General features: G+C 46.5%; 1 protein-coding gene across 1 annotated transcript in view; it reads right to left on the minus strand.

The window, feature by feature from the left end:
• The window catches only part of CHKA (choline kinase alpha), a 73,293-nt gene that overhangs the window by 5,806 nt on the left and 43,245 nt on the right, over positions 1 to 24,242 (minus strand). The window contains exons 6-13 of the mRNA XM_017857102.1: positions 16,115 to 16,228; positions 12,100 to 12,233; positions 11,588 to 11,692; positions 10,234 to 10,292; positions 7,766 to 7,853; positions 7,125 to 7,233; positions 5,205 to 5,311; positions 2,620 to 2,701 (exon numbers count right to left, since the gene is read on the minus strand). Of these exons, the coding sequence (XP_017712591.1) occupies positions 2,620 to 2,701; positions 5,205 to 5,311; positions 7,125 to 7,233; positions 7,766 to 7,853; positions 10,234 to 10,292; positions 11,588 to 11,692; positions 12,100 to 12,233; positions 16,115 to 16,228 (798 nt within the window). The remainder of the gene's footprint in view (positions 1 to 2,619; positions 2,702 to 5,204; positions 5,312 to 7,124; positions 7,234 to 7,765; positions 7,854 to 10,233; positions 10,293 to 11,587; positions 11,693 to 12,099; positions 12,234 to 16,114; positions 16,229 to 24,242) is intronic.

The following is a 24,242-nucleotide window of genomic DNA, read 5'->3' on the forward strand; positions in this document are numbered from 1 at the left end:
TTCACCTTCATTCTGTTAATATGAAGAATTATATGAACTGATTTTTTCAAATACAAACCAGTCTTACATTCCAGGGATAAATGCCACTTGGCTATAATATATTATCCTTTTACATATATTAATGGATTTAATTTTTGCCAATGTTTTGATAGGGATTTTGTGTAATATTTCTTCTTATGTAACATAAAACATTTAAGCTACAAAGCCGTAAGTTTCTAAATACTGCTTTATGTATATCCCACAAATACTGATATGCTATGTTTTCATTATAATTCAGTTTAAAATATTTTCTCATTTTCTTTTTAATTTCTTTGACCCAGGGTTTATTTAGAAGTGTACTGTTTAATTTCCAAATAATTGAGAATTTTCTAGATATCTTTTGTTGTTGATTTCCACTTAAATTTCACTGAGAACATATCTGGTTATTACTTCATTCTCTTTGAATTTATCAAGACCTGTTTGATGGCCCAGCATATGGTTTTTTTTTTTTTGTTTTTTTTTTTTTTTTTTTTGAGACGGAGTCTGGCTCTGTCGCCCGGGCTGGAGTGCAGTGGCCGGATCTCAGCTCACTGCAAGCTCCGCCTCCCGGGTTTACGCCATTCTCCTGCCTCAGCCTCCGGAGTAGCTGGGACTACAGGCGCCCGCCACCTCGCCCGGCTAGTTTTTTTTTTTGTATTTTAGTAGAGACGGGGTTTCACCGTGTTAGCCAGGATGGTCTCGATCTCCTGACCTCGTGATCCGCCCGTCTCGGCCTCCCAAAGTGCTGGGATTACAGGCTTGAGCCACCGCGCCCGGCCTCATATGGTCTATCTTAAGGAATATTCCATATTCATTTGAAAATAATGTGCACCCTGCAGTTGCTGGTGGGTTTAATGAACGTGCATGAGGCCAGGCTGGCAGGGAGAGTTGTCAGACCCTCTCTCTCCTTCTGCGTGTGTTCTTCCTTGTTCTAATCACAGAAGAGGAGTGGTGAGATCTCCTACGTTTTTTGTTTTTGTTTTTGAGATAGAGTTTTGCTCTTATTGCCCAGGTTGGAGTGCAATGGCGCCATCTCGGCTCACTGCAAACTCCGCTTCCCGGGTTCAAGTGATTCTCCTGCCTCAGCCTCCCTAAGTAGCTGGGATTACAGGCATTTGCCACCATGCCCAGCTAATTTTTGTATTTTTAGTAGAGACAGGGTTTCACCATGTTGTCAGGCTGGTGTGGAACTCCTGACCTCAAGTGATCCACCCGCCTCGGCCTCCCAGAGTGCTGGGATTACAGGCATGAGCCACCACACCCAGCCGAGATCTCCAACTTTAATCATGAATCTGCCATTTTCTTCTCTCACTTTTGTCAGTTTTAACATCATGTCTTTTGAAGCAAGACAAGGATTTTTAATGTCCTCTGGATGTACTGATGCCTTTATTATCACAAAATGCCCTTGTCTCTAGTAGTATTCCTTGTTATGAAGTATGCTTTGTCTTACAGTATCATTTGACCATGACTCAAATCTGCTTTAAAAATCCAATGTTCCTTTCTTTTACCTAACATCATCTTTGCATTACCAAACCTTCTGCCTAGAAGTAGAAATCATTCTAGTATAAAACTGAGGAGGACAAAATGAACTAGTCCCATCCCTGCCCCAAAGGAAGGCAGCTCACTAGACTCTGTAGACATTTGTGTTGTCCCCCACCCCAAGACAACTCACCAACATTCATTCACTATGGAACAACAGAAAGGTTTGTCTGATGGTTAAAAATACTTTCTATTTCTATGTCAATGACAGTTCTTTTTTTTTTTTTGAGACAGAATCTTGCTCTGTCACCCAGGCTGGAGTGCAGTGGCATGATTTCAGCTCACTGAAGCCTCCACCTCCTGGGTTCAAGCATTCTCCTGCCTCAGCCTCCTGAGTAGGCGGGATTACAGATGCCCGCCACCACGCATGCTAATTTTTGTATTTTTAGTAGAGATGGGGTTTCTCCACGTTGGCCAGGATGGTCTCGAACTCCTGACCTCAGGTGATCTGCCCACCTCAGCCTCCCAAAGTGCTGGGATTACAGGGGTGAGCCACTGCACCCAGCTGACAATTCTTAAGGTTAAAAGTAAATGACAGCCTAGCTTGGTTACAAACATGCCTGTGAAAAACAGGAGGTCTAATCCAGTAATTACCAGCTTCCAACCTAAAGTCGGGCACTACAGGCTGGAGAATGAAGTGGTACCCAAGAAATAAAACCTTCCACAGCACAGGCAAGAGCCACCCACTCTTCTTCACTTACTGTCCCCTGTGTCAGAAGGGACTGAGGTCACAGCTGGACTTCCAGGGTGCAGATGCCTACATTCCCCATCAGGATTGCAGGACTACCTGGCCCTTCTCTGAAGCCAGGGAGGCAAGGTCTGCTGGCCTGGAAGTGAGGGCAACCTCCAAAGGCAACCACGGCAGCAGTGACAGCAGCTTCTCCCCTGGCTTCCTGGGCTGAGCCACACTGTCCTGATGCCACCAGGTCACCACATTCGGGTATTTGGGGAGACAGAGAACCCTCTGTAAGGAATGGTCATTTGCTGCCAAGCATTCACAAATACTATAGCATTTTTACCTGGGAGTAGGAAGGAAAAAAAAAACACGCTGCTAAAACATACCATGTACCCAAATTCAATAGATGAAATCTTGGCTTGTACAATGGACCAAAGTCCCCAGAGGAAATGAGATGCAAGGGCAAACCTGGAATGACAAAAGCAAGAAACACATATGAGACATACAGTATCAGTTACAGGACTGATGAAATGATTTCATGCCAGATGGACATTTTAACTTGTGTGGATGCAAACCTAGTTAGTGTTGGCAAATCATGGGTCTATATTCCATGGGACTAACTAAGAAAAATGGGAATACCACTCCCACACCCTTCCTTCATCTGCTAGTGACAGGTGCACTGGTGAGTGTGAACACACACAGCTGGCCTGGCCATGGCACGTGTAAATGCCACTTGGCCATAATATATTCACAGGATGAATATATTCACATTCACAGGGTGCAGGTGAAGGCCTGGGTGGCTATGCTGGCAGAAAAGAAAGCAAGCCTGCTACAAGGCAGGGTGCACAGCATCAGCAACCGAGAGGCAGCCCTTTGCTGGAGGTGGGATGAAGCTCTCACTCCTTGAGCAAGAGACTTCTAAATCCCATCCTTGTCCCATCCCCTCCTGTCACACAGAAGTGAAAAGAGCAGATGAGAGAGCGTGAGCCACGTCACCATCTCTAGGTTGTACCAAGCCCCCAAGTCACTGCGAATCCAAGTTCCTCCTCAAACGATACCCTGAGGGTTCATCTACATGAAGATTAAAGCTCAAATTTAGGAGTGCCTGCTCTAGTATCCTCCAACCCTACTCTCTGTTCATCCTGTGGTCCTCGGCCCACTAGAGTCCCTTGTGCTACCCTTTCTGTCTGGGTTCTCCTCCATCTACCTTTATCTATTTCCACCAGTTCAAGAAACAGAAAGAGATAATGTATGCTGTGGTGGGGCCCGGCAGGTAGGCAGATGTGACATCACACTTAGTGTGGGGGATGAGCACTCTGGAGGCCATGAGGAGATGACTGTGGTAAGTGCAGTGGAAAGATGAGGTGGGCCACAGTGACTTCAACAGCCATTTTACCAAATAATGTCACAGGAGACCCCAAATAATAGGAACAACCCACAGGCCTCTTGACTAAAGAGATGGACAAATAGTGGTCTAGACCTTTGCAGAATCTGGAAGTTTCAGGGCCCTGCTTTGAAAACTTGAAAAAACAGTAAAAAGCAAGACTTAAAACGGATAAACATGAGTTTAGTCATTTTCTAGGAGAAACTTAAGAGTCAAACACAGCAAACGGTGCCCACCACTCCACAAGCATCAATGACCAGTTTGCATGGCCAGGTGCAGTGGCCCACGTCTGTAATCCTAGCACTTTGGGAGGCCGAGGCAGGAGAACCACTTGAGCCCAGGAGTTCATGACCAGCCTGGGCAATAGAGCAAGACCCCATCTCTACAAAAAAATACAAAAATTAAGCCAGGCATGGTGGTACGTGCCTGTAGTCCCAGTTACTTGGGAGGTTGAGGCAAGAGGCTCGCTAAGAGTTAGAGGCTGCAGTGAGCCATGATCGCATTGCTGCACTCCAATCTGGGTGACAGAGCAAGACCCCATCTCAAAAAAGAAGAAAAAAAATGCTGTAGGCCCTGGGTGGCAGCAACCCCGTATGGCTGGGTTGTTGTGTCTGGATGACAGTTCAGAATGCCACAAAGTGTCCTGACCCTTCTTGGACACGGGGCCTCTTCTTGTGATATGGTTTGGCTCTGTCTCCCCACCCAAATCTCATCTTTAATTGTAATCCCCATGTGTGGAGGGAGGACCTGGTAGGAGGTAACTGGATCATGGGGGTGGTTTCCCCCACGCTGTCCTCACAATAGTGAGGGAGTTCTCATGAGATCTGATGGTTTTAAAAGTGTTTGGTAGTTCAACCTTCTTCTCTGTCTCTGCCCCTCTCTCTCCTGGTGCCATGTAAGAAGTGCCTTGCTTCCCTTTGCCTTCTGCTATGATTTTAAGTTTCCTGAGGCCTTCCTGGCCATGCACAACTGTGAGTTAATTAAACCTCCTTTCTTTATAAATTACTCAGTCTCGGGTAGTATCTTTGTAGCCATGTGAGAACAGACTAATATACTCTGCCTGCTGTATGCTCAGATCTGAAAGCTCTGCATAGTCTCAGCCACAATGGAGAAGTAGCAGATTCTATTTTTGACAAAGGGCAAGTCCTAAAGATGTACGATTAAAAAGAAGCTCCTAGGTCAGGCGCGGTGGCTCACACCTGTAATCCCAGCATGGGAGGCCGAGGTGGGTGGATCACCAGAGGTCAGGAGTTCAAGACCAGCCCGGCCAACGTGGCAAAAACCCCATCTCTACTAAAAAATACAAAAATTAGCTGGACATGGTGGCAGGCACCTATACTCCCAGCTACCTGGGAGGCTAAGACAGGAGAACTGCTTGAACCTGGGAGGCAGAGGTTGCAGTGAGCCAAAATTGCGCCACTGCACTCCAGCCTAGGTGACAGAGCAAGACTCTGTCTCAAAAAAGAAAAAAAAGAAACAAAAACAAAAAAAGCAGCTCTAAAATACTCATAATTGCAAGTAAGCATCCCAAATATAGTCCATAAAGAGGAACACTGTCTTTACAAATCAAAAAAGGAAAAACGTTACCTATTGACTTCAAGCAACATTTCTTCTTCTATAATGGATTTTTCTTCAGTACTGAGGTTTTCAAAGTCATTTTGGAATGCAGGCAAGTAACTGGAAATAAAATGGAGCTTAAAAGAAAGTAACCGTGTTAGGATCAATGATGGTTAAAACAGACAATGTCAATAGCTGTCACGAAGCATATGCATCTACTGTGACACACTGGGAGACACACACTCGACATGATGTTCAGCATCTCTGACATCCTGGGGCTGCCACCAGTAAGCCAACCTTTGCTAGGTTTTCAGCTGCTCTCTCTCCCCAGGATTTCTAGTGGAGATACAGTGTCTAGGCTCTTCAGCACACTTTTTCCATTTAGAGTAGCACTTAAAACTGGAGACCATTATTTTGGAGGCAGGCTTGGTGCACCCTCCCAGTCCTATTCAACTTCAGCACCGCTACCAAGGCTTCAGTGCTGGGCTGAGGAATGGGAGAGAAAGATACCAGGAGGAAACTCCCATGAGAACTGATTCTCCACACAATCTCCAGCCTCCTACCATCATTCAGGACAGGAAAGGGAACTATTAAAACCAAAGACATAGGCCGGGCGCGGTGGCTCAAGCCTGTAATCCCAGCACTTTGGGAGGCCGAGACGGGCGGATCACGAGGTCAGGAGATCGAGACCATCCTGGCGAACACGGTGAAACCCTGTCTCTACTAAAAAAATAAAAAAAAAAAAACTAGCCGGGCGAGGTGGCGGGCGCCTGTAATCCCAGCCACTTGGGAGGCTGAGGCAGGAGAATGGCGTGAACCCGGGAGGCAGAGCTTGCAGTGAGCTGAGATGCAGCCACTTCACTCCAGCCTGGGCGACAGAGCGAGACGAGACTCCGCTCTCAAACAAAAAAAAAAAAAAAAAAAAAACAAAGAACATTTCCTCATTATTAACCCTTGGCTGCCAAAAGATTACTTCTCTCCTCCAGCCACAGTGTGAAATGAATAGAAAAAGGTCAGTGATCGCAAAAAGATGCGCCAGAAAGCGGAATCAAGCTGCGTTATTCAGAAAAACACGTAGAAGCGAAACTACAAAGCGCATGCTAAAGCCTCGCTCTCTGCAATACAAGCTTATCTCCTGACACAGCAGATTTTTAATAAGCTGACTAAAAGCGTGCAAGCTTTGTCGCTGTCTACATTTAACAGCCAACAACATAACATTTTCTAACCATTAAACATATTTTTTAAAAGGTTAATCTTTTTTTTGTCTTTTTTTGCAGACGCCCAGTCTCGCCTCTGTGGCCAGCGCTGAGCAGTGGCGCGCATCTCAGCTCACTGCAGCTCGCCTCTTGGGTTTACGCCATTCTCCTGCTCAGCTCCCGAGTTAAGCTGGACTACAGGCGCCCGCCCTCGCCCGGCTAGTTTTTGTATTGTTAGTTAGAGCCGGGTTTCCACGGCTTAGCTAAGATGTCTCGATCTCCGACCTTGATCCGCCCGTCTCGGCCTCCCAAAGTGCTGGGATTACAGGCTTGAGCCACCACGCCCGGCCTTAAAAGGTTATCTTTAAAAATGAAGATGTAGGCCAGGGGTGGTAGCTCACGATTGTAATCCCAGCAGTTTGGGAGGCTGAGGCAGGAAGATCACTTGAGCCCAGGAGTTTGAGACCAGCCTGGGCAACTTGGTGAAACTCCATCTCTACAAAAAATACAAACAATTAGCTGGGCGTGGTGGCATGCGCCTGTGGTCCCACCTACTTGGGAGGCTGAGGCAAGAGGATCACCTGAGTGCAGGAGGTCAAGGGTACAGGGAGCCATGATCGCACTACTGCGATCTGTACTCCAGTCTGGGAAACAGAGTGAGACCCTGTCTCAAAAAATAAAAAAGAAGATGCAATTCTAACTGCATGAAATTGATGTACTTTTCCTATCAAGTATACAAAAACTCATCTCCTACCTGCTGTTTCTTGGTGGGATACTTCCGGATGTTTGCTCTGAAAAAAGGGTACTTTTCATAGCTATAATCATACATCCACTCACAGAAGTGATTTCCAATGTCAAATCCCCTGAAATAAGAGATAAGACAGTGCACAGAATGAGGCAAACCGTATGCCTGGAGGCTCCCTGACTGCAGAAGAAAGAAAGGCTGAGTTCTGAGCATGCCACTCCTATTGCCATCTGGACTTGCTGAGGGAGCAGGACTGTAACTGCTTTAATGACAGAGACAGCCAACAGATGGTTGTCAGCATCACAGCTGACTAAAGCTATACAGGCGCACCTGAACCACAGCTCCAGAACAATGTGTCTCCTCAACCAGGATTTATGAGAAGAAAATAATCTCTGAAGCCAAAAGAAAATGCCAAAGTCTAGCTGAATGGCATGGCTGTCCCCAACTAGCGCTGTCTGCTAGGAACAAGGAGGGCTGTGCCGCTTCACCACAACCATCACGGGCCACTGGATGAGAAGCCACTGATTCCAGGTGAAGCAGCTTGCAACTCAGGGTGGCATTTTGACTTATTTTCTCTAATAACTGTTAATTAAGCATATCATAATGATAAAACAATATTGAGATGGAAACACTGGACTGTAACATATTACCTGTAATTGTAACTGCTGTATTCGAAGTCAATGAGCATCAGTTTCTGTTTTTCAGAATTCTCTTGGCCTTCCAGCAACAAGATATTACCTGCAAAAGGTTTGGATAACATGGCTTATGTTTTACAATAGAAGGTTCAAGTCCTTGAACAGCAGAGCCGAGAGAATGGATCTGATCCCTTAGGGAATCCTAAGTGAATGTGGCTTTTGGTCTGTGGACATTGCCAGGGCCTAGACAGAGGGTAGAAGTGCTCACGGGAGGCCTACCCCTGTGCACGGAGGCTCCTGACCCACCTGGCCATAAGAACCCCTGCTCACAGCCCTAGTCCCCGCCGGACCCCCAGGCTCACTATGGAACAAAGCCTGGTCTCTTGCTCTGCTGTCAGAAGAGTACTTCCCAAATGTTCTGTATGGTGGCATGCAGGAGCTCGGGCTAGCCAACCACCACCCTCAGCAGCCCTGGGACTTGGTTTGCTGTCTGCAGGCCAGCTGGTTGCAGCACCCCAGCTGGGAAGCTGTGGGAGTGCCTTCCAGTAAGAAAGACAAGGAAGAGCTCAGCCGCCACAGGGGATCCCCTGCTTTGTTCTTGCCTGCTTTTCCTTCCCAACAAGACCACAGGCAGCATTCCTACACCACTATTTCCTTTAGTGTTGGATTCTGGGTCAGGAGTTGGTCGGCCATCAGCCTGGCTCTGCAGGCCTACATTCCTGATATCCCCACACTAGACATGACGTTCAGCATCTCCGACATCCTGGGGCTGGCACCAGTGAGCCAACCTTTGCTAGGGTTTCAGCTGCTCTCTCTCCCCAGGATTTCTAGTGGAGGTATAGTGTCTAGGTTCTTCAGCATACTTTTTCCATTTAGGGTAGCAATTACAACATAAACTGGAGACCAGAAAACATGTATTGGCTCACACTTGTAATCACAGCACTTTGGGAGGTGGAGGTGGGAGGATCACTAGAGTCCAGGAGTTTAAGACCAGTGTGGAAAACACAGAGAGACTCCATCTCCATGAATTATTAGCCAGGCATAGTAGTGTGTGCCTGTGATCCCAACTACTCGGGAGGCCAAGGTAGAAGGATCACTTAATCCCAAGAGGCTAAGGCTACATGGAGCCTTGATTGCGCTACTGCACACCAGCCTGGGTGACACAGTAACAGTCTCAAAAACAAAAAAAAAGGCAAATGGGAGGCAGACACCCAAAGTAGCAGAACAAAATTAACGTACAACTGTTACCTCTTCGATCCCTCCTACACTTTGCCATCATCAACGCAGCTGATCTCCTCCAGTCCCCTCTCTCTAGTGATGTCTGTGCCATTTATCACCCCCTCACCACCAGAAGGGCAAGGATAATACACAAAGTTGTAGCTGTAATGTCTATACCCTCCTTGACTTGAGTTAGCCAGCTACAAGCAGCTAATTAGTAAAAGGTAATTTGGCTCAAATGAATGGCTTACGGTTGAAGGGTCTTCATGAGAGACCGTTCTCAGGATTAAAAGCAAACTGCTGAGCCTGGCAAAGAAGGGCTCAAGGTGTGACCTGAACTACTGTGACTGGGGGAGGCAAGGTCAAGGCAGAGCAAGGCCATGTCAGCAGCACCAGTGGGAGCTGCATAGTGGGGGGCCTCTGGTGAGACTATTCAATGTGCAATTGCGTGGGATGAAGTTTTGTTACAGTAAGGAACATAGCACTATCATGTTTTCAAAGCAGAGAAGCCCGAAGTAATTAATAGCACAGTGCACTGATACTAGGAGAGAAAGTGTTAGGATTACACGTGTTGCAATAAGCAACACTATGCTATGTGATGCGGAAGGGAAGGGCCCAGGACTGAATGGGGCAGGCAGTGGATCTTGTTCTTTTATTGCTTTTTCAGGTTAAAAAAAATCATACATGTTTACCACAAGGAGTTAAACACTGAAAAAGTAACATGTGACTTAGAAAGTTTAAGTTCTGTATCCCAATTCCCAAGTTTAGTGAATATTCTTTCGGATTTCTTCCATGTAATATATATACATATATATATATATTTTTTTTTTTTTTTACAGGATCTTGCTCTGTCATCCAGGCTACAGTGCATAGTATACTATAGCCTTGAAATCCCAGGCTCAAGCCATCCTCCGGCCTCAGCTTACCAAGTAGCTGGGACTACAGGTGCACACCACTATGCCTGGCTAATTTTTTAATTTTTTGTAGAGATGAGGTCTTGCTATGCTGCCCAGGCTGGTCTAGAACTCTTGGGCTCAAGCAATCCTCCCACCTTGGCCTCCCAAAGTGCTGGAATTACAGACATGAGACACTGTGCCTGGCCTCATACTCTAAAAAAATAATACAAAACCTCATTGTCTGGTTGTATCATAATTTAATGTACCTAATACACTCTTGATGCTACCCGGCATTTTTCAGACACACTGCTAGTAATTTTCTAAGTATACACACAAACCTCATCTGTAACAGAACATAGCAATTCTTACCTTCTTGACAGTCATTATGACAAAATACAACTGGAGATGGAGTAGATTCAAGCAATGATCTGAAAAGAAAGGTTTCACTGTTACCTATCAAGCTTCTCAGTCAGCTGCACACCGTCTTGCCTTCTCCACATGGCCAGCACCAAATTCGTGCTCCAAAGCAACACACAGTTTGGGAGTAGTATCTGTGATGTGAATTCTGACAACTGTGTCAGAATTCCACAACAGCTCCACAGCAACAACTCCACAGCAGCTCCCGCCTGAAACCCCCACAGGCCCTCTGCACTCAGCTCTTCCCCCAGAGGACCCTCTGCATGTGCCACTCCCTCCTGGAGCCCCTTCCTCTGCTGGTCTCGGCTTGTACAACACCCCCTTAGACAGTCCTTCTCTTACCAGTGACCCAAGCAGGTCCTCCTATGCAGACTAAGGGCCTACTTTGGTCTATGTTTCTGTCACAGCACTTATCACAATTTGACATTATTTTATTTGTTTACTTGTTTTCCCTTGGCAGCGATCATCAAGCCTAGCAGAGGAGGCACATACCTGAGTAATTAAAGGTGTAAATACTTATGGCTGGGTGTGGTGGCTCACACCTGTAATCTCAGCACTTTGGGAGGCCGAGGTGGGCAGATCACGAGGTCAAGAGATCAAGACCACTCTGACCAACATGGTGAAACCCCGTCTCCACTAAAAATACAAAAATTAGCTGGGTGTGGTGGCGTGTACCTGTAGTCTCAGCTACTCGGGAGGCTGAGGCAGGAGAATCACTTGAACCCGGGAGGGGGAGGTTGCAGTGAGCCGAGATCGCGCCACTGCACTCCAGCCTGGCAACAAAGCGAGACTCCGTCTTATTAAACAAACAAAAAATGGTGTAAATACTTGTTAGTGTACAGATGTGAGTGGCCTGCACCCAGCATCACTCTGAGGACAATGATGGCCTTGCTTCAGAGATCAGCAGGAAGATTCTGTTTCTCACAAAAGCCAAGGTTGAAATGTAAGGAAGAGGGATTTTTCTCACACTCCCCAGCCTGCCCTTACTCCCTTCTCCCCAACACAGAAAATCCACCCCGCTAGACACTCTACTGCCCTGGCCATCAAGCCACTCCTTCGACATTTTCCTTCTCTATGGAACTTTCACAAACTGACTAGAGGCCACGTGTGAGCCTCTAGTCCATAGAGTCTATAATCTCTAGTCCTCTAGAGAACCATAATTCCAGATGACAAAACTTATCTGTTTAAATTCATCCTGTAAAATCAATGTAAAATGCCAGACATAAGGCAAGCTCATTCAATGTTTACTGACAACAGTTTTAGTGACTAAGAATATTTAAAGTCAGGAAATAGAAGGAAAACTCACCTCAGGTTTTCCAGTTCCAAAGGCAGATTGTAACTGAGCAATTTGTGGAGCTTTTTAATTCTGGATTCCTCAGTAAATTTAATTCTCAGAACTTCATTTAGATATCTGTTAAATTTTTTTTTAAAAAAAGAACAGAACAAAGAATCACCATCAATTCACCAAGGCTTGTTGTTCTTGGGGCTTTGGTTAAACATTCAATCCCAGTGCAATCCCAATGCCAGCGGGACCCCTCTGGCTGCCACGACTGAGGGAGAGGAGTAGCCTTGGGGGTTCGTGGCATTCTAGGAAGGTGACTTTCTGCCCCTTCACCCGTTCAATAGCATTTTTGTATAAGCTTTCTTTCTTGGTTTAGGAATTGACTTTTATATGTAAGAAAGACTTACTTATGAGACAAGTATCACCAGCTGACACCCTGCACTTCAGTGAACTAGGAAGACCTAGTTGCTCACTCTGGTACTTCTAGGAGCCACCACTGTAAAACTACATTAGGACCAAGTGATTTCACCACTTACTTTTCCATTGTGCCAAAAAGCCATTTTGGTTCCTTATTGAATGGCATTTTCATACCATGAAATGTAGCCATTTTCTCAGCGATTTCTGCAGAAATATCTGGCAAACTTAATTCTTCAGTATCTAATCGCCGGCTCTGAAATAGAAAAGGGAGTTAAAACTGACCTTTACCAAGTAAACTAAAAAGAGTGAGATTACACAGTCTTAGGAACGAGAAGCCAGTTTTTGTAGTGCATTTAAGTCTCACCCAATGCCCCAAATTCCCTTAAGAATGGACGCTGCGTCCCCATAGACAGTGACCCAGCAATTGCTATGGCACTTCGACAGTAAGGAGCCGGCCACCTCCAAATATCTATTTCATTCTGAACCCCTTTTAACTGTGAGAACTCCTTCCTTAAATTTTATTGAACTAAAACTACGCTATCATCTCTTCTTCTGGTCTCTAAAACCACAGCAAATGTCTATTCTCTACCCAATGCTGAAGTCTATGTCTTCAGCAGTTTATCACACAGCTCCGCTCCCAGCTCCTCCACCAGCTGGGACATTCTACTCTGATGTGTTGCAGGTGAGATGCGGGGTCCAGAACAGGTCCTAACCAGGAGATGTGTCACAGGGACAGGGGGGCCGTCTCCAGCTGCTCCCAGTGGTGGTGTCAGCACCTGGCCTGGCACAGAGACGGTGTCCAGGGCAAAGGTGGGCAAAAAAACAGTGTCTAGAGGACTTCCTCCTGGCCTCTGCATCCTGCACTTCCCCTAAATCAGCCTGAGGCCATGCTTGTTTGGCTGCCCTTTTACAGGAGGCCCATGGGAGCTCACAATCAACTGAAACCTCTAGAGCTTCCTCGTGTGACCTACCACCCTGCAGAAATCTAAAGAGAGGTTTCTGTGAAAATGCAAAGAAGTACAGCACAGAGGTAAGAGTGAATGCTCCCAACTTAGGGAAACCCCAGTTGAAATCGTGGCTTTAATTCTCATTTCAAAGCTACATGGCCATCCAAGTTACCTCATACATCTGTGTGTTCCCATTTTTATCAAATGGGAATCAGGACATAAAGTCTCTCACAGAGTTGTCAGGAGAGCTGGAGGAGAGAATACAGGTGAGGTCTCTGGGACAGCACCCAGCCCAGGGTGCAGCTCAGCAAGTGGCAGACGTCTGCTACTGAGAGCTAAGAGCTCACTGTAAGCATTGGGCTCAACCTTCTATTCAACTCCCTCCAGAAAGCACTGTCACCACAACACTGTCAACAAATTACCATGCTGTGATAAGAACAGGGACTCCACTTCCAGCAGCAGGACACGCAGGACTTATTAAGGTTGCTCACTCAGCTTTCAAAACTGCCATTAATTTGGCAACAAGGAAAATCTAAAGCTAACATGCTCAGATATGGACATATCTCAGTATTCCAAATTCCTTCCCCAGCACAGAGAGAAACAGACTACCTACCAGCCCTAGTGGCCCCGCTATTCTCACATGCCCTTTGAAAGATGGCTACAGGAATCATGAAACTAAATCACCTGATCCCAAGCAGTGAAGAGTAAACCTAAGCCAGGCGTGGTGGCTCATGCCTGTAATCCCAGCACTTTGGGAGGCCAAGGCGGGAGGATTGCTTGAGCCCAGGAATTTGAGACCAGCCTGGGCAACACAGGGAGACCCCATCTCTACAAAAAAATAAACAAAATTAGTCAAACATGGTGGCACATGCCTGTAGTCCCAGCTACTCAGGAGGCTGAGGTGAGAGGATTGCTTGAGCCTGGGAGGTTGAGGCTGCAGTGAGCTGAGATCAAGCCGCTTATATTTCACTATACTGGGCAACAGAGTGAGACCCTATCTTAAAAAAAAAAAAAAAAAAAGCAAATCTAGAAATAACATATAGTATTAGGTTGAATCAAATGAAACTGCCATTCTTGTTGGTCAAAAACAGTTAAACACCAGCAGCATCATATGGTTCAAACCTAGTATATAACAGAATTTTAAAAAAATTTTCACTATGGCTGGGTGCAGTGGCTCACACCTGTAATCCTGGTGACTTAGGAGGCTGAGACAGGAAAGGAGCTTGAAGCCAGGAATTCAAGACCAGCCTGGGTAACATAGCAAGACCCATCTCTACAAAAAAATTTTTTTAATAAGCTGGGTGTGCTGGTGTGCACCTGTACTCCCAGCTACCTGAAAGGCTAAGGCAGAAAGATCACTTGAGTCCAGGAGTTCGAGGCTGTAGTGAGCTATGATCATGCCACTGCACTCCAGCCTGGGCAAGACAGTGAGACTCCCATCTCAAAAAAAAAATTTAATATGTAATAAACAATATATACAAGAGCATAGATAGAACTTAAGAACTAGAACAAAATCGATTCCACAGATACTATAATCTATGTGTCCTCATGCCTGCCCTTTTTGTCCCCAAGATACTTTTATTATTCTGAATTGTGTTAACGCAATTCCCTTACCTTTTCCAAAAAGAGAACTTTCACTACATGTGCATATATTCTTAAACAATTTTTAAAATGTATCAGGCTTTATAGAATGGTATGATACTACTTACAGTCTCCTGCAGTTTGGTTTTATCATTCGACATTATATTTGTAAGATTCACGTATATTGCCACTTATAACCATATGAGGTTTTATTATTTCCAAAATTCTTTCAAAAACTTATTATCTCGGCCAGGTGCAGTGGCTCACGCCTGTAATTCTAGCACTTTGGGAGGCCAAGGTGGGCGGATCACCTGAGGTCGGGAGTTCAAGACCAGCCTGGCCAACATGGAGAAACCCTGTCTCTACTAAAACATAGCCAGGTGCCAGGGAGCAAACTAAAGGTAAAAGCTGGCGCAATGAAGGCACCATCCACTCATCTAAACACATCCTCAGCACTGGCAGCTAGCACAATGCTAGCACAGATGGACAGCACCACTGTCAACTAGAAGAGGATATCTCCTCTGGGGAGACAGAGCACAACTAGCCTCCCTGTTTCTGGGCTGTGGGATTAGACAAAGAAACCCCTGCCCCTGGTCCCTAGCCAGACATAGCAGAGCACCCCTCTGCCAGGCATCCTACTGCTAGGCTCCATCTGCACAGATGTACAGGACAGCCCTGGACATGCCCAGGCCTCTCATGGATAAGACATCTCATGCAGCAGGGCAGGAAAAGCTAGCAGCTTATGACTCTAGTCCTCAAGGAGCTTATGCTCAATTAAAATGGGGAATATCTGGTCTATCTAGGAAGGGAGTGCAGGCTGACACAGACCAGCATTGCCAACCAAAGAAGTACTGCCAGGGCTCAGAGCCATACTTCAAAACACTTAGGGTTCATGAGAACCCCTGGGCATGAATAATTGTGCAGGGCATGGAGTCGGGGGTGGGTGGGTAGAGAGACAGAAACTATGCTTTAGATATGTACATGTAACTCTAAGACATGGTATACTGGTAAATGTTATAGCAACACTAAAACTGCCTTGGGATAATAAGAAAGGGAAAATAATCCTGACTGCTTAGAAATAAGACTGCAAGGTCTTGGAGCAAGGCCTTGAAATCTAAGAATCTGACCAGCATATGGGGACAGGAAGATGGGAGGTAGGGAGACTCAGTGGGAATGCACAAAACAAACCAAGGAAGGGTGATGGGAAAGAACAGGCATGGCCCCCTCACAGGGCTACAGCCAGAGACTGAGCAGGGTACAGTCAAGGCCAACGTGTTCTAGCAGCAAGTTCTATAAAGCAGGGCCCCAGAAGTTGAGAGGAACAAGGTGAAAAAGGGCAAAGTCTCAGGGTACACAGCCTCAGGGGACAATGAAATAAGTTTCATATATTTTTCAAATTTGGATGAATATACCTTTACAGGAAAGAAAGAGGTTCTGATGTGAGTACAAAATAAATGCTGCTTTCCATGATTTCTGATACAGCTTAATGACATAGGTGAGGTTAACAGTTCAAGAACCAGCATTGCAGGTTCTTGCAGCAATGAGACAAAGAAGCCATCTTCTGTCTGTGGCTTATGTCAACTGAGCCTTTATGAACAAATCTTACCGGGATGAACTGTTCCAGTCGGCCTTGGGGAAAGATGCCATAGAGTTTTGGCCCAAGTGACCTCTCTGCGAGAATGGCAAACATAACGCTCTCCAGAACCATGGCTTCGGCCCCCTAAAACAGACGGCAACAAGTCAGGTGTTTACTGAGTGTTTGCTAGGCGCCAGGCATCAGAGGCACTCTCACAGGAGCGTTTCATCTAGTCCTCACGAGTATTCTTTCATGTGGACACTACTGGTATCACCATCCCCATTTTAAATATGAAGAAATAGAGGTTCCAAAGTCACAAATCTTGTCATTTGCAGGATTCATGCTTGCAAGCACTACGCTATACTGGTAAGATTTAAAATGTGAGTTTAAGTTAGGTCACTAGTTCCAAAAATAGAAAAATATCCATCAGTGCTTTTATTGTTTCTATTTATTTCGCAACCTATATAGGAGTCTCACTCTTGGCATCTCACCAAAGGCCACAACACCATCCATTCTGGTAAGGGTTGATTTGCTTTTGGTTGAGTGCACCTAGTTAAAGCAAAGGATCCAAAAGACCTTCTGCCTACTAAATTGGGCTCATGGGTCCAACAAGCTTGAAAATTACTGATTTAGGTCCAGGGTCTATGGCTCTCTAGTCCAAAGAGCAGCCGAGCATGGAGCATCCCAGATTTCAGCTGGCATACCTGACCTTTTCCTGTTATTGAATGTTTGTCTTGCTGAAATCTCTATGATGCTGTCTGTTCTGTCTTCGTCCTAATAATTAATGTGGGATCTATCATCATTTTGCCTTCAAAATCCATGCTTTGATCTCAAAGCAAATTCAGTCCTTGGTCTTTCCCCCTTAAACAGCACATTACAGCATAAGGGTTTCTATCTGTTGGAGTGAAGGAGTCACTCTTACCCAGAGGTCCACCTGAATCTCTTAAAGAGCTTTTACAGGCTAGGTGGTGGCTCATGCCTGTAATCTCAACACTTTGGGAGGCTGAGGTGGGAGGATCACTTGAGGCCAGGAGTTAAGAGACCAACCTGGGCAACACAGTGAGATGCCCCATCACCACCAAAGTCTCTTTAAAATAAGAAAAGAACTTTTGCAAAGAGATTCCTAGGTCCTACCCCAAGTATTAAAAGAGAGGCACCAGCAGAGCTGTTTTGAAAAAGCTTTCAGATGATTCTAATTCACCCCCTGTGAAGAAATGTGCTGTGGAGGAACATGATCCCAGAGAAACATTCTCTAAACACATTCACGTTACCAAAAACTGAGAAACCAAGAGGACAAACTTATTAGGAAATGATACAGTACTAGAGTTAGTAAGAAGAAAACAAAAAAGAAAAGCCACTTCCAAAAGATACCAGACCACATTAAAGCAAAAAGTATTTTGGTCACTTTTACATTTTGTGGGAGCAAATGGATTTGTCGGTAATCCTCCACAATTATCATCTACAACCATCATTTGTATAATCCTCACAATTATGACCTGTCATCTTGTGAAGCTCAATCTTTCCTAATTTGTGGTTTTGTGTATATGACAATAGACTGACAACATCAATCTATCAAGCTAATGAATTTTAGGGTGGGATTTGATATCAGACAGGTTTTATTTCTTAAAACCTTAGAGAACGACAACAAAGATCTAGCATCCTTGTTTAGTTGTCAAAAGGTTTCCAAGCACTTTTCAGTCCTGTGGTAGAGTCTTCCAGAGGTGCAGTCCCCATCTTACTCCAAGCCCAACATCACAGAAACTTTCTGGGGCATTTAAGCAATGGTCTGCAAAGCCTCCTCCAAGTCTCTGCTTAGACATTATGTTCCCCTGCTCCCCAGGGGGCAGCAGAGTCCTGGTGCTCCGGAGACTGTGGTCCCCACCCCCACCCTCATGCTGTGTAAAACACAAAAGTAACCAGGGGCTGGGCATAGCAGGACAAGGGGGTGCTGGACTCAGAAGTTCAGCATTTTGCACATCACGTCCACTGGGAAGGATTCTCAGAGGTGACTTTATTTACGTGTGGCATTGTCAACACATGTCACCAGCACTAGCCAGAATCCTCTCCAGAGCTGAGTCAACCCAGATAGGACATAGAGAAGAGGAAAAGAGATGTAAGAACTTTCCAATTCTCTTTAGCACCGCCCTAAACATTGTAAACAAAAACACCCTTATTCTTATGTAATACTGCAGTTCAATATTTATTCACAGTGGGAGAAAGGGGGAGATGGTACATGGAGAGAAGGATTTGGAGAGGAAGAAAATGAGGCTGGGCACCATGGCTCACGCCTGTAATCCCAACACTTCGGGAGGCCGAGGCAGGCAGATCACCTGAGGTCAGGAGTTTGAGACCAGCCTGGCCAACATGGTGAAACCCTATCTCTACCAAAAAAAGTACAAAAATTAGCTGGGCATGGTGGCGGGCGCCTGTAATCCCAGCTACTCAAGAGGCTGAGGCAGGAGAATCTCTTGAACCTGGGAGGCAGAGGTTGCAGTGAGCCAAGATCACACCACTGTACTCCAGCCTGGGCGACAGAGCAAGACTGTCTCAAAAAAAAAAAAAAAAAAAAAAAAAACAAAATGAAAGAGAACACCAAGGCACAAGCAAAAAAACAAAAAACAACAGGTTAAGGATGGCAGAGAATCCTAGAATAAGTGCACCAACTACTGGTGGTCTTCTCGTCATCACTAAGTCTCCAGGCACCCTCCTGATTGCTCCTGAAAGTGAGCATGGTAAAAGAGGGGTTGGACAGACATGGCTGGGTTCTCTCCTGCACCATGCATTGGTTTAGCCACAGCCGGTGACAGTGGAGGGAGAAGTGGTCCTATTTTTTCACATATCTCAACTTGGAACAATTTACTTGGGCTTCAGAAATACTCATTAATACATTGGCCCAAAACACACTTACATGTCTACTCTGTCCTGGCATTGTGCTAAGCGCCAGGGAACCAACAAAGAACAAGACACATAAGGCCCCTGCCCACAATGGGGCTTACATGAGGGAGGGAGGGATAGAGAGAGAGAGAGAAATGGACAGTAAGCAAGTACACACAGCTATGGACGGGGCTCACTGTCATGAGGGAAACAAGGGTGACTGGTGTGGTAGAGTGGGTATTTCTAAGGAGGCCACACTGAACTGACCTGAGATCTGAGGTGTGAGAAGCCACAGCAGCCCCACAGGAGCACAGGGCCATGAGGGAGGAACAAGTGTGATGCCTTCAAGGAACTGAGAGGCCTGTCTCACTGGAACAGGGCAAGTAAGGAAAAGGAAGAGAACAGCATGAGATAGCTGGGTGGACTGGGGCTCACAGAAAGGACTACGCCAAAGATACCAATTCACAAGTCCTCAACATGTTGATGATGTTTACAGCTCACAAACTGGGTTCGATCCCCTGGGGACAGAAGAGGAACCACCACAGGCCTTAAAATGCCCTTTCTTACTGTGACTGTCGAAACAGTAAGAAAGCTTTCTGGCCGGGTGCGGTGGCTCACGCCTGTAATCCCAGCACTTTGGGAGGCCGAGGCAGGTGGATCACGAGGTCAGGAGATCGAGACCATCCTGGCTAACACAGTGAAACCCCATCTCTACTAAAATACAAAAAATGAGCCGAGTGCGGTGGCAGGCACCTGTAGTCCCAGCTACTCGGGAGGCTGAGGCAGGAGAATGGTGTGAACCAAGGAGGCGGAGCTTGCAGTGAGCAAAATCGCACCACTGCACTCCAGCCTGGGCGACACAGCGAGACTCAGTCTCAAAAAAAAAAAGAAAGCTTTCTACAGGGCACCCTCGCATACACTCCCAAAACAAACATTATCCACAGCAATACTCCCTCTCACAACTGGGCAATGCTTATTAATATTGTCCACTCTATTTCATTTGAAAAGCAATCAACATGCTAACATTTCATGCCCCACTAGAGGTTCACAAGCCACAACTTGAAAACTGGTTTAAGTTCAGGCAGTAAGAAGAGGGCCCACGCCGGAAGATGAGGTGAGGCAGGCACCACTGCGAGGAAGGAGAGTGGCATTCCCTAATAGTGCTGCAAAGTGGCCATTAGATTTGGCAATATGGAACCTGTTGGTGACAAAACAAGAACAGTTTCAGAGTGATGGGAGGACAGGTGTCAGACTGGAGCATGTGAAGAATGAGCAGAAGCAGGAGAGAGAAGTGGTTGAGAATGGAACAAGAGGTTTAAACTGACTTTATCTATGAAGTCTCCTTTACTTAAAATCCAGGAAGAAGAGTATTGATGTTATGAACCTCTTGAGAAGACATAACAGCATTTCTGTGGTATTTCAGCCAAAACTCATAACCTCAATTGGGAGAAAACACTAGACAAGCTGAAATTGAGGAGACATTTCCAAAATAAAGGATCAGTACTCTTCACAAGTATAAAGATTATAAATAACAAAAGAATTGTTACAGGCTGAAAAGACTAAAGAGAAATAGCCAATGCAATGTTGAGATCTAACTCAATCTTGAGACAGAACAAAAGAAAATATGCACAGAAAACTTCTAAAATTCAATTCAGTTCACAGTTTAGTTGTTATTATAGTTATTATTATTTTTTTTTTTTTGGCAATGGAGTTTCACTCTGTCGCCAGTTGCCCAGGCTGGAGTGCAGTGGCGAGATCTCGGCTCACTGCAGCCTCCGCCTCCCAGGTTCATGCGATTCTCCTGCCTCAGCCTCCCAAGTAGCTGGGACTATAGGCATTTGCTACCAAGCCCAGTTTATTTTTGTATTTTTAGTAAAAACAGGGTTTCACCCTGTTGGCCAAGCTGGTCTCAAACTCCCGACCTCAAGTGATCAGCTCACCTTGGCCTCCCAAAGTGCTGGGATTACAGGCGTTTAGTTATTATTATTGCATCAAAGTTAATGTCCTGGTTTTGACCACTGCACTGTGGTTATGTGAGATGTTCACATTAGGGAAACTGAGTGAGGGGTGCATGGGAAGTCTCTGTACTATTTTTTTTTCTTTTTTGAGGCGGAGTCTCGCACTGTCACCCAGGCTGGAGTGCAGTGGCACGATCTCGGCTCACTGCAAGCTCCGCCTCCTGGGTTCACGCCATTCTCCTGCCTCAGCCTCCCGAGTAGCTGGGACTACAGGCGCCCGCCACCACGCCCAGCTACTTTTTTTTGTATTTTTAGTACAGACGGGGTTTCACCGTGTTAGTCAGGATGGTCTCGATCTCCTGACCTTGTGATCCACCTGTCTTGGCCTCCCAAAGTGCTGGGATTATGGCGTGAGCCACCATGCCCGGCCTCTCTGTACTATTCTTGAAATTTTTTTCTGTAAGTCTAAAATTGGTATGAAATAAGTTAAAAATAAGTTCATATAAAAAAGACTGAAATCAAGCAATATGACAAAATAAGTGACTAATTCTGCACAGTGAGAATAAAGGTGCTTACTATACTTTCCCATGCTTTCAAACCTGTCTTCCGAAAAAGGAGACGGGGAAGTGAGAAAGCAGAGACAGGAGATACCGCCTCCAGAAATCTTGCGGGAAAGGAAGCAGGGACAGGGTGGGGCCAAGAAAAGCATGAGGCAAGTGACCAGTTTATTATTTCTCACGATTCTGTGGGGTGACTGGGGCTCACCTGGATGGCAGAGCGGTTGAGAAGAAACAGCCAATGAAAAAGGGGAGAGGAAGGCACAAGGAGTGAAGGGACAGGTCAAGAAGTCAGGCCCAAAAGCAGACAAGTGGAGAGCTCAACACATGCAGCCCAGGGAAGGACAGCCCTTCACAGTCAGTGGAAGACACGGGTACAAATGCAGAGGGCTTACAGGCAAAGACAGGAGAGAAGCAGCAGCTGGGGAGTGAGGTGATACTGCCTGCTCAGGGCAGGAACAGGGAGGTTTGAAGAGAAAAAGGAAGGCCTGAAACAGACCTCTCAGCTCTGGAAGGCAAACCTAGAGAAACTCAGAGGCTGCCCAGCAGTGGTGAGCACCCACCCGAGGCTTGGCCCCATAACTGTAAGATGAAGCTGGTCCTGCCAATGATGGATTTTTCCTCTAACAATGTTCAGCTGCTTGGGTGCAGCACAGAGAAGGCAAGTGGGTGGCCGGGTTTGGCAGGGGTGGGGTTTTGTGAGATGAGTCCAGCAGAAGGCCAGTGGAGAGAGTGAGTGAGAATGTGTGGAAGGCAAGGCTCATGATGGCAGAGTGTAGTTCTTCAGCCGGGCAAGGTGAACGTGGGACGGAGGACTGAAGGAAAGCCAGGAGTCAGCCGTGTCTGGACCAGAGGTCTCAGTGGTGGTCACAGAGCCATGGCTACGGGGGTGCCAAAGTGTACTGGGAGGTCAGCAGATGGGTTGTTGAAACTGGCATGTCATCACTGGCAGGACCAGCTTCATCTTACAGTTATGGGGCCAAGCCTTGGGTGGGTGCTCACCACTGCTGGGCAGCCTGCTGATTTCTCCAGGTTTGCCTTCCAGAGTCAAGAGGTCTGTTTCAGGCCTTCCTTTTTCTCTTCATGTCAGAGAGGGCACAATTTCTGGCAATTAGGTCTGGGGCACATCCATGAGTGGATAATGGAAGAGCAATGAAAGGAAAAGGTTGTTAGTGGATGAGGAGGTCAAGATACAGAGCCCAGAGAATGACAGCAGGAACCAAAACAAACTCAGAGGCTGAGCCATGGACTCATCTCACCAAGGGATGAGAGCCGTCAGGAGGAGTCGAGGGCTAGAGCCACGGGTGGGAGCCTCACAAAACGGGGTTTTCAACACAGGAGACATGGCAGGCAGGAATGAGGAAGGAGTAAGAAGGCACCAACCCCACTAGTGGCCCTGAGGTACTAGAGAAGTGACTGGGGAAACCACCTCCTCTGGAGAAGGCTGTAGGGCAGGGAGTCTCCTGAGACATAGAATAAAGACAGTGGACAGTGAGGCTTGGAGAAGACCAGTTAGTGGAGGAAATGTTCAGAAGAGCAGGGTCTGCAGACCAAAACCGGCAACTCAAAAGGGCCCAAGTAAGAAGACAAAACCAACTCCTCCACTCTGACAACCACCTGCCTACCTTTTGACCCAAATCTCTGCCGTTTCTCGGGAGGCCCTGAGGAGGGAGAAGTGGTGCTGCTATAACTGAAGGGTCACCTGAGGTGAAGGCATCTGAACCTGATGAGAGGAATGGGACAACAGTGTGTACCAGCAGGTAAGGGTAGAATGTCTGAGACATCCACTGGCAGCAGCCGCCACCAGCCTTCAGCAATTCTTCACTGCGTCCTCCTCTGTACCCGCTGCTACTGTAGTTGCAGTGGGACAGCAGGAAGCAGCAAAAGCCTGTTTTGAGTTCAGCGTCTCGTGTGAGCAAAAACCATATAATACTGAAAATTTACAGCCACAGAAAGTGCAAAGGGCCCAGGGGCAGTGGTTCATCCCTGTAATACCAACATTTTGGGAGGCCGAGGTGGGCAGATCACTGGAGGTGAGGGGTTTGAGACCAGCCTGGCCAACATGGCGAAATCCCGTCTCTACTAAAAATACAAAAATTAGCTGGGTGTGGTGGCACATGCCTGTAGTCCCCAGCTACTCAGGAGGCCAAGGCACAAGAATCATGCCTCACCACCTGGGAGGTGGAGGTTACAGTGAGCCAAGATGGCACCACTACACTCCAGCCTGGGCAACAGAGCGAAACTCTGTCTCAAAAAAAGAAAAGAAAGAAAGAAAGTAAGTGCAAAGGGCTGGGCGCGGTGGCTCAAACCTGTAATCTCAGCACTTTGGGAGGCCAAGGGAGGCAGGTGGATTTCTTGAGCTCAGGAGGTCAAGACCAGCCTGGGCAATATGGCAAAACCTCATCTCTAGGAGAAATACAAAAAATTAGCCAAGTGTGAGGGCATGCACCTGTAGTCCCAGCTACTCGGGAAGCTAGGCAGGAGGATCACTTGAGCCTAGGAGAAGGCTTCACTGAGGTGCAGCTGCACCACTGCACTCTAGCCTGAATGACAAAGTGAAACCCTGTCTCAAGAAAGAAAGAAAAAAAAACGCAAAGAAGTGCCTGGTGTTGTGAGAGCATGAAATGAAAGCCCCAACCTTGTCTGGAAAGCCAGGAGGGGCCCTGTGCAGGAAGCCCCAGCCGATCCTCATTATGAGAAGAGCTAGGGGGTGGGAAACAGGTGAAGGCCTGGAGCCAGCCAACAGGAAAGGCATCTGCAAAGGCCCAG

The sequence above is a fragment of the Rhinopithecus bieti genome, unplaced genomic scaffold (genome assembly GCF_001698545.2).
Source record: "Rhinopithecus bieti isolate Rb0 unplaced genomic scaffold, ASM169854v2 scaffold_44159, whole genome shotgun sequence".
In the NCBI taxonomy this organism is placed as follows: Eukaryota; Metazoa; Chordata; class Mammalia; order Primates; family Cercopithecidae; genus Rhinopithecus; species Rhinopithecus bieti.